The 10,315-nt window shown below is 41.7% G+C and overlaps 1 protein-coding gene across 1 annotated transcript; it reads left to right on the top strand.

The window, feature by feature from the left end:
* The first annotated feature begins 215 nt into the window (after positions 1 to 215).
* Positions 216 to 9,517, top strand: lbh (LBH regulator of WNT signaling pathway). Its single transcript, XM_084915196.1, has 3 exons — positions 216 to 457; positions 4,915 to 5,017; positions 7,581 to 9,517. Exons 1-3 carry the CDS (start codon positions 429 to 431, stop codon positions 7,797 to 7,799), a joined length of 351 nt encoding a protein of 116 aa, XP_084771322.1. The 5' UTR covers positions 216 to 428; the 3' UTR covers positions 7,800 to 9,517.
* Positions 9,518 to 10,315: the final 798 nt, after the last annotated feature.

The raw sequence follows: 10,315 nt of genomic DNA, 5'->3' as shown, positions 1-10,315 counted from the left end.
ACTGCAAATCATCGCGCAGCATCTCTTCGTCCGTCCCCAATGAGCGGGTTCAGCCGCGTTTGCCGTCATCAGGGCTGGAGGCTGGATGAGCTCCAGTCAGCCTGTGCTCTGATTGGCTCTTGTCGTTAATGAGCTGCCATTGAGGATTTTTGGCTCGTGCTGAGGAGAGGTGTGTCTCTGGCTGCTCGAGTACACGCCTCTCGCATAAATGCTCCGCCACAGCTGTGGATCTGATCAGACGCACCAATTTGAAGGGCAGGCTTTCAAGACTTCGCTGAACAGTGACTTTCGCTTTGCGTGAGCATCACGTTTTGCTTTTGTGGTAGACAAAGAGAAAAAAATAAATAAATACATAAATAAATAAAAGTAAAGAGAAGTAAGCGGCAGCAATTAGATCCCCCAGCAGAAGTGACAGCGGGTGTGAATTCATGTCTGTATTTTCACCGCAGATATACTGGTGAGTACTCTGTTTTCCGTTCGTACCTGTTTATGTGTGTGCTTTTGTTTATGCATTTTCAAAATCGTAACTAATTATATGTCAGGCGCTGGATTTCTCGACATTGCACCTGACAGACAAGAACAATGAAGGGTTTAGTTGTTTCATTTAGATTGGTGATTTCCCTTAAAATCAGCCACCCTTTTTTTTGTTGCTACACCCACTCATGTTTCCTTTGAGATTTTCTGTGGGGTGTTGCCCCTGAAATTGGAAATGTCACAGCACTCAGATTGGAAAACGAGAATATTCTAGGTCTCCGTCTTAAAAGAAAAAAAAAAAAATCAAATAGTTACCAGGATATTCGGTAGGTTTAGGTACTGCTCCATGCGCCAGTTTAGAAAGGTGCATCAGTCTCACTGTGCTGTCATCATTTTCAGCTTATTTCAGTCCATTTGACAATAAATGTAAGTTGATCTCTTCTCACTTTCATGCATGAAACTCGGAACATATAGGCTTACTTTGCTGTATGTGAATGTAATAGGACCTTTGCTTTCAGTTTTTGGTCTTAAATACTGAACGTGCAAAAAGAGAAGTGCGCCCTATCTATTACTAATATCTGTTATCAGTGTTACATTTTCCATAGCCGGCAATCAGTAGCCTAAAATGACTCCAAAATTCACTCTTTGATAGAGGAATAAGGAATGTGTCTTTGTTTGTTCAGGCATTTTTAATTCTCTTCTGTCAAATATTTTTCTTTCTGTACAGAGGATATGCAAGCTGCTTTGAAAAAATGGTTTTGCAAGCACTGTTAAAACCTCAGTAGGCCTCTGTTTGTCTCTACCAGGAAGTTCAAAATCGACCTCTTTGTTTTAACCACACGTTGCTTTCTCGCCTGAGCTTACTTACAGTAGGCTTGCGCTTCTGTCTTTTGTATGTTTCTGCTGTCAGAAACCTTCACTTCTTTAGTTTTATCAGAGTGGTGTAACTGTTTCAGAGTGCGAAACAAGATTGTTATGCTGCACTGAAGTCTTTGCCTTTCTCTGTGCCAACAAGAAGACATTCTCTCCCAAAATGCCATCATCTTGTATAAAATACTACATCACATATAAAGAGATCAAGGTCTTCCATTGGTTGGGTTCCTCAAACTATTCAATATGAGTAAGCACTTGGCAACAGTGTAAAGAGATAATTTTCCACATACATCGCAGAGGACACTGATATATGATGTGTTTTCAGTGATGGTCAGCCTACAGGAATCTGGATTCAACTCATTTGTTCCTGCTCACTTCTGAGGGTCCTACTCATTGAGCCCCGCATACCTGCAGAGCTGGGTGACTTGGGTGGTGGAAAGCACAGCACTTGGCACTGAACGTCATCAGCTTCGCTCTGTGTTTGCCACATTGCCTTAGATTTATGGTCGTAGTAGTAGTAGTAAGGACTAGCGGGGGTGTTCAGAGGGGAAACAATGTTAATAATGCAAGTTTCACATTCCTCTTCTGGCGTGAGATTGTTGCAAAGACCATTTGGGCTCCAGTTGGCATCACTACTGAGAAGCAAGGAACTAGCATGGAGCTAGCCTCTTTGTAGTTCAGGGACAGGTGAATAAAACAACCGTCACATTTGTTTAACAAACAGGCTCAGTTTTTGTTCATGTTTTGAAAAGGAAGATTTTTGACAGCAGTTGGAAAGGCTTTCCTGTAGAAACCCAAAGAAGTTCATGTCGTTTGTATGTGAAAAGGCTCCAGCGTTAGGTCAGCGTTGTTAAGAATAAGTAGAGTAGATTTGGTACAGCAAGCGCTTTAAAGAGCTATGCTTGAACCCAGCAATCAACTAATTAACTGAATTGCTCTAAACTTTGGACACATGGTCAAGAACATATTGGACCGTAGTGGCCTGGTGATGGTACTGGCTATCCATCTGTGGCCTGGCTCGCTGAGGCATTAGGAAGCTGGCAGGACCAGGTATGCATTAGGCTGACTGGGTCAAAAGGTAAGAGATTAACTGCCATCTGCACCACCAGCCTCACCGATTAATCATTGAGGTCATGTATCTTTAATGTGTTTCTTGCTTACAGAAATAGGCGGTCTGTTCCTTAACTCTGTTAAGGTCACATGTAAGCGTGCGAGTTGCGGTCATGCTGAATGCATCTAATCTATACCACTTGGTTGCTTGGATAACTCCTGCGTCCTCTTTGAGAGGGGCATGTCGTCGATCCCTCCCTGACACTTGAAGCAGTAATTCCAGGACTATTGGTGCATGTTTGTTTCCTCCCAGGTTGACTTGTTACTCGTGCACCCCTACTTCCTCCTCATTGTGCCCCTTTGTGTTTTATTAGGCTGATGTTCTGTTATTCTTAGCTGAGCAGGATGTTTATAGATCCCCGAACAGAAATATGACTGGCAAGTCCTAAGTGTTTATCTTTCTTTTCCTTCTCTCCCTCCCTTTCCCCTCTTCTCCTCCTGCTCAGGTCTTCATTGTCATTCTTCTGTCTCCACCTCTGCTGTTTTTGCATGTCTGCCTCACGCTCCTCTGAACCCCACTGAATGATGATATTAGTTAAAGAATAACCTGAGCTGACTTTTTTCCCCATCCTAAACCTTGCATATCCCTCAAGCCTCCTCGGTTTATTTCTGGATATCCGGCTATTGTTTCTGGCCAGTCGTCTCACTAGCGCAGAAAAGGTTACTTAACAGTGATTCAGACGGAAGCTTTTTAATTTTAACATTTTCAGAGCCATTGTACACCCTGCTATGATGGCAGTCTTTCTTCCTGAAACAACAAGAGGTTGTGTATATTTAGGGATAGAAAAATTGATTATTTCTATGCCCCAGGGGTTAAAGATCTCCGACTGTCTCATATCTCATGATTCAGTCCCCCTTGTTAACAATCCCATCTTAATTTAGGTTATATAGAAACTGCAGTATGTGTATAGGTACATGTGTTACATTCAAAAGTTGACGGTACTGATTAAAGGTTCAGATACACAAAGCGGAGACCTAGAAATCCTGGGTTGTACCAGGGATGAGTGAATGATCTGAGTGCTGTTCTAGCCTGTGGCTCTCTTACCTTTTTAATGTTAGGTGTTCTCAATACAAAGTGTAATAAAGTTCTTGTGGGTTGTTGTCATCTTGACAATTTCCCAAACAAAAACAAAGGTCAACAATAAAAATCCATTCAAACATGGAGGTTGAAGCAATGCAGAGGGGATTGTCAGGACGCTGCGCTTTGAATGAGTCATGCATGGAGATAATAAGCCAGAACTGTACTTTACGCAGAAATTCCACATAATATATTCCATGTAATGGCAGATGAAGTGAAAGTCAGGGTTTGACAGATTTGTTTTTAGAGAGACTTCAGTTTTTTTCCCTTATCAAGATATATTTATTTCTTTAATAAAATATGATGTCTCTGTCAGCGAATTCAGCAGATCCTTAAAAAAAGAAAAATTATACCATAATACCATTTTCACCAGGCTTCACCTTTTAAAAAAATATATATATAATTTTCATGCTTCTGATGCATCTAAAAATAAACCCTCCGTCTGAATTTCTGATTTAAAGTAGGTTAAGTGAAGCCCACACATCTTGTCCCAAAAAATAAATAAATAAGCCCATCAAACTGGATAATGTGAGCATGTGAGTGAGCTTCTTGGCATGCTCTATTTTCTGTCCTTTTTAGCCAGTGACCACACAAACCACAAGCCTGTGGCCACTGACCACTAGGCACCAGGCTTTAAATAGAGAGCGTGAGAAGGCCCCTCAGCATCTTGTCTCAAGACAGCATCTATGCGAGTCTTGGGACCTGCTTTAAGCGTTACTGCGACAATGCTGGATAGTGAATGTACTGAGCTTGGATAAACAACCTCTTGCTACTTTCATCTGAAATGGAAAGTTTGGCCAAGCTTTGATGGAACTGAGTGCATCAAGTTCCTCCCCAGTCAAATACCACAGCACGCCCCCAGCACACTCTCACAATGACTGTTCTCTGGTTGCTAGCACAAGAGCACATCACTCTGTATTGAGAAACGGCCACCTTATGCAAGCCGCATCATGAGCTCTGCAGCTTTGCAGTGCATTAGCAAAGCAGACGGACTGGATGCGTGTTGTGTTGTGGTGGAGATGTGCAGAGTATAAACAAAACTGTCAAACATCAGCAGGGAAATAGATCAACCATAACTTTCAGACCTGGGCTGCAAATAGATGGTTTGATAAGTGTTTCTCTCTCTCTCATTGGCATGCTTGTGTTAGTTATTATAGCCTTTGAACTTTTATCCGTTTATCTTCACTGTATACAGTCTGCGCAGTAGTATGCCATACAAAATACACGGGGATTACATTATTATTGATTAGAAACATTTGGATAATTCAACACTATAAATCTTCTTAGTGTTTTTATTTTCTCTGCAGATGCCGGGCAACTGTGCTATGATCGTCACTGTGTCTAATCACATTGCCTGTCTTCTTCTTTCAACCCTACAGCCCAGTGTTTGTGCCCAGCCGAGATATGACTGAGGTGATGATCAACAGCACCCCCATGGAGGACATGAGGCTCAGCCCCAGCAAGGACAGACTCTCCTTCCAGGTAGGACACACGTGCATGCATGACAGATAAACAGCACTTCCTTCCAAATTCCCAGCCTGTGCATTTTTATGCAGCATTGTCATTTTATACCTGCTTTTATCCATTTATTATCATGAATCTGAGTATCATCTAATGATATAGTGATTATTTTCTTTCTTCCACCATTACGAGCTAAGCAAATATCTGAATTTTCGCAGATAAAAATCTGTGTTTTAAGATAAAGCAAGAATGCCCACCTAGATACTGAGATTACGATGATAAGAAAGCATTACAGCTAAATTGCACAGGCCTTGTGCTGTTTCTTTCTTTAAAATTCTAATATGTAATGGAAAGGACATTGCAGATTATAGTTGTTACAACTTCAAAGTCTGTCTATCCGACTGACTTATCCGAGGTCTGCAAATTCAAATTATCTGAGGTCCGTCACAAAAATAAACCCTCAACAGATTAGCGTTTTTAAAAGCGGCTATCAGGTGGTCTTGACAAGTTGTAGCCAAAGGCTTTGTTTTGCTGTCAGCTGAGCAGGGTCATCTTAGAAATGAAATTATTGGAATATGCAGCTGCTTCATTATTTTACTGTCTAAAAATTAAAAGGCTTTCTGTCAATACTCTACGGGAGGGAAATTAACATGAAGATGGAATACTTATCAAAGAGGTCGTCTCCTGTTAAGTTCATTTTGATCATTTAAAACTTCATTATAGTGTCAAACTGTGTGTTTGGTGCATTTATAAACCTTATAGAGCTGTGTGTGCAGACTTTGACTCAGAGGATGTAGACTGACCTAGAGGAAAAGGCCCGCTTCCTCTCCACTCAATTCACACCACAGCTGTGAGTCTGTCTGAGAGGGGCCAAGAGAAAAGGAGGGTGCCAGTGTGTCACTCCCTCACTCTTTCTATCCTTATCCTGCCCAATGTCCCAGGATCTCCTTAGAGAAGCCCTGTATGAACTGGTGATGCTCCATCAGTAGCTCCCTCTATTATGAGTTCCTAGGACTTTGACTCTAGTAACCATGGCCATAAAATCCCAGATGCTATTACAAAAGCTACTAAAATAAATATGAGCTATGATACTAGATGGTGGAAACTGAGTAGATGTTAACTTTCTGAATTATCACAAGGCAATGTCATGATTCAGGCATACAGTGCCCCCCCCCCCCCCCCCACCACAACTAACCACGCTAGAAGAGCTTAAAATAGCCTACATTGTGCCTGGGTGATGTGTCTTCACTTCCTGTCATTGGAAGTGAAAGTGATTACATGTGTTAGCTAGGGGTCCGAAGGCAAGGTCACTCACTGCCCAACTCCCCTTGGTGCTGACGCACAGTGAGGATTAGCGATGCTGGCCGGAAATGCAGATCGACTCAAGCATTACACATAAATACGGATCTGCGTGCACACATAATTACATGGCATTTACTTGGCACAGTTTGTTATGCACCTGGGATTGAAGAATGTAAAAAAAAAAAAAAAAAAAAAAAAACGACTAATGGACATGTACAACCTTTTATAACCTGAGAGATTTTCCTCCCTTCTCATCTGTCTCCTATGGAATTCATGGAGACTTGGACACAGCTGGATCTCCTCTATCTCTTGTCTCACTTTCTCTCCTGCCCCATCTAATGCTTTCTTTCCACTCGGCTCTATGCCCAGACAGCGACATCGCCCCCTTTACCCCACCCCCAAATGTCTAGGAATGAAATATGCAGGTCTAAAAATATTCATCCACTTTATCCAAACAACAGCAAAAAAGAGGGGGGAAAAAACTGCTGTTCTTGGACCAGGAGTGGCAGGCTTTTTTCCCCTGGGCCATTCCTCCTGTTCCTGAGAACAGAGAAAGTCGGAGGTTGATGTCAAATCTTGCCAGGACAGGGAATGCGTGTAATCTCTGTTGTCAGTCTGTCTCTCATGCCCTTCAGTTCAGATCCAAATATTTTAGTGTGACACTCCACATTTATCAGCATACATGGATTTGCAGATAACGCAACAGATCTCGTGTTCTTTCCGAGGAGATTTTTGACTTTACATCCACAGAAGTGTACAATATTCAAAAGCTGACTGTTACAGGGATAGGTTTCCTAATTATGCACAAATCATGTCGCAGTGATATTTTACTTTTTTAACTCTTGGTTTAAAATGTTATGATTATGCTATTGTATAATCCGGGTGACGTTCATAAGCAGCTATGAGCTGCTTGGCACAATTCCTTCCAAGACATTGAGATTAACCATGAGGCAGCATTTATCCTAAGTCCTGCTAGAGATGCCTCATTTACCCATACAGACCCTTGTGCAGCATCTATGCAGAAAGCTGGTATAACTGAAGGAATGTGGGTTGGGCAAGCACAGGTATGCCACTGGGATTTTAATCAACCCGTTCCTATCGCAGGTGTTTAGCAACACTTGCACAAGATTCAAGTTAAGTTGTAGGAATCCAAAAGCCTTGCTTACAAATAACTTTTTTGGTGGGGGGGGTACAGCTGATGCTCCTCTACATTTCAGAGCCCGACTAGTATCCCCGTTCAGCTAATGACAGATTAATAACCATTTGTGTATTTTCTCTACAGATATTCCCAGACCCCTCGGATTTTGACCGCTGCTGTAAGCTCAAAGATCGCCTCCCATCCATTGTGGTTGAGCCGACAGAAGGAGAAGTTGAGAGCGGGGAGCTTCGCTGGCCTCCAGAGGAGTTTTTGGTCAGTGAGGAGGAGGAGGACGAAGAGGAAGAAGAGGAACAGAATAGCAACATTCAAAATGGACAGCCAGCACAGAACTCGCAGCACTAGAGGCTGTGTTATAGCACCCATACGCTCTTTCTTCTTTCTGATGGACTCTCCCGTTTCATACACTGGTTATACTTCACATCAGCACTCCAGTTCACTCAACTGACAGACGCCGTCTCGTTTCCCATGACACCAAAAAAGAAAAAAAATCACTCCACGCGAGAAGCAATATGCACAGATAAACACATTTTTATGACATTGTAACTTATCCTCCTGGACTGCAACTCAATCAAAAACAGACTTGGAAGAGATCAGACAATGCACACCTCTAACCTTCACCTACTTCTTACCACCGTGTGTGTCTCGGCCCAGACCGGATGTCCTGTTGGACAGCGGCAGCTCAGTGCTCCATGGACAGGTCTCGCACTGCAGGATGCTACTACTGCTCTGTACCTAACTTCAAAATGGCTGGCGTCATGACCCCAGAGGCTTCCTACTTGTATGCAGAACTATTGTGGTACCCGTGGGAATTATTGTACAGTACACTGTCAATGTTTGTGTTCAGAATCTGGTTTGCTATGTTATTATTATTATTGTAATTGCCACTGCTGTAGACTTGTCTGTTCTGGAGAAGCTGAAACTTTGTGACTTGTCTGTTGAATGGGTTTTGTGCAAAATGTTGTTGGGAATGTTTTAGTTTTGGTTTTTTTTGGGGGGGGGGTTTCTTGTCCTTCACTGTCAGCCACTCGCATTCAAAAAATTAAAAAAATAAATGGGGGGGAAAAAAAATAGAAGTGTTGTGAAAATCAAAGAGGTGAAAAATGGTATGCATGATAAATATATGTGGGACAAGTTCATTTTTACCTGTTATGTACCAAAGTCAAGTTATGCTATGATCCCCCTCATGACACTGGCCTCCTGAAAGCCTTATGATGGACAGTATTTTGATGATGAGGCAAAATGATCTGACTGAGAACAAAAAGTGTCACCGACAGGCTGCTGTTCAAAGAGAAAAACTGAATAAGGATGGGAAACGTTAAATTTTGAAAAGCACTTAATAAAGCAATGTACAGACCCAATGAAGGATATGTAAATACTTGTTCCTAGTGAGCCGACTCCCGAGGCCTTGTAGTGCACTGATCGTCTTTTTTTTTTTTTTCCTTCTTGATTTCTTTGTAACTTTTTAGAAAAACAAAGTCTGAGATTCACTCTGAGCTGTACACATTTGATTGTCTTTCCCAGTCTTCCTCTTTTGTTTTTTTTTTTTTTTGTTTTTTTTGTTTTGTTTTTTTGTTTTTTTTAAACAGCCATACTTTTGAAGCAACACCATGAAATACAGGTTGTAGAAAATTCGCACTGTGGGCCACAGTTTGCAGAAGTAATCTTTGTTCACGTCGTTCTTGGAACTCCTGATGTTTGCCAAAAGCTGTTAATATTGTTACTGGTTCTCTGGTAGTAATGTGTCAGTTTATTTGCCTACAGTGTTTCTGTGTTCTTCTCCACTCAGTCATCATGACTTGGTGTATGTGTGGTCAGTTTCTAACTGTTGTAGAAGCATGTCTGAGATATTGTCTTTGTATTTTCTCATTTTGTGGCATTAGGGCTGTGTACAGAACATCTCTCTCTCCTGTCACCTGCAGGTCCCACATTGTTTTTGTAAAGCTCAGGGAGATAAGCCGCCATCTTTCTCTTGTTTTGTTTTTTTTCCTGTTATTTTTGTATTTAGACCACTCTTCTCAGTGACTATTACAAAGGCTGTAAATAAACATTTGAATTTGCTATCCAGCTGTGTGAGTCTGACTTCCATGTTTACAATACAAGTTAATGGCTGTTTTTAGAGGGGTAGTCCTCCAGCACAATTGAAGTATCTTCCAAGAGACTTTACTTCAGTGTTTACTTACATTCTCTATCTTAACCCCTACCCCCCTTCTCTCCATTCACTTCACCTGCAATGGTTAGAGAAAAGCAGTATTACTTCCTGCTTCGCATCTTTCGCATACAGAATCTCTTTCTCTCTCTCTCTACGAAAACAGATGCATGTATCAAATATATGTGTGTGTATATATAGAAGCGAGAGCAGGCCGCATGTTACTTCCTGTCTACAGCTTGCACACAGTGTTACACCTAGTATAAGCAAAACCTCATTCCTGAACACTGAACCGATTTCATTTTAAGTTCTTTAAAAATGTATTTATTTTTTAAATGGTACGTTTAAAATAAGGTGGTGCTACCCAGCAGTATAAAGAACGATGGGTTTCCCGGCCAGTTTTTTTTGAAAGACTTCACCATTTTCTGCAAAATTAAGGATAGAACGCCGTCTTACCCCGAGGAAGCAGCTCCTCAAGCACTACTCATAAACACTCTCCAGAATGAAACGAGACTAATAAAATGTGGTTGAGTGGAAAAGCTGTAACCGGGAACTGGGGGGGGGAGTTAAGGGACTAAGCAAAAAGCTTTCTGATCACTGTTACAATGGAAACTTCTCAGGTGATTTGCTGCCATGTGCTCTATTTGTGACCCTCGAGGTCAGCTTGGATTGCCTGGTACTGGGAATAGTTCATAAGAGTTGCTGCAGTAGG

Source organism: Perissodus microlepis, chromosome 19 (assembly GCF_051167445.1).
Source record: "Perissodus microlepis isolate ML-2025 ecotype Zambia chromosome 19, ASM5116744v1, whole genome shotgun sequence".
NCBI classification, from domain to species: domain Eukaryota; kingdom Metazoa; phylum Chordata; class Actinopteri; order Cichliformes; family Cichlidae; genus Perissodus; species Perissodus microlepis.
The sequence above is the reverse complement of the archived record's forward strand: the minus strand, read 5'-3'. Positions and strand labels throughout refer to the sequence as shown.

Excerpts from the sequence above, each read along its gene's own strand:
- lbh (XM_084915196.1), top strand. The coding sequence starts at position 429 with ATGTCTGTATTTTCACCGCAGATATACTG. Across the intron at positions 458-4,914 it reads TTTTCACCGCAGATATACTG|CCCAGTGTTTGTGCCCAGCC; the intron begins GTGAGTACTCTG and ends TCAACCCTACAG. Across the intron at positions 5,018-7,580 it reads AGGACAGACTCTCCTTCCAG|ATATTCCCAGACCCCTCGGA; the intron begins GTAGGACACACG and ends TTTTCTCTACAG.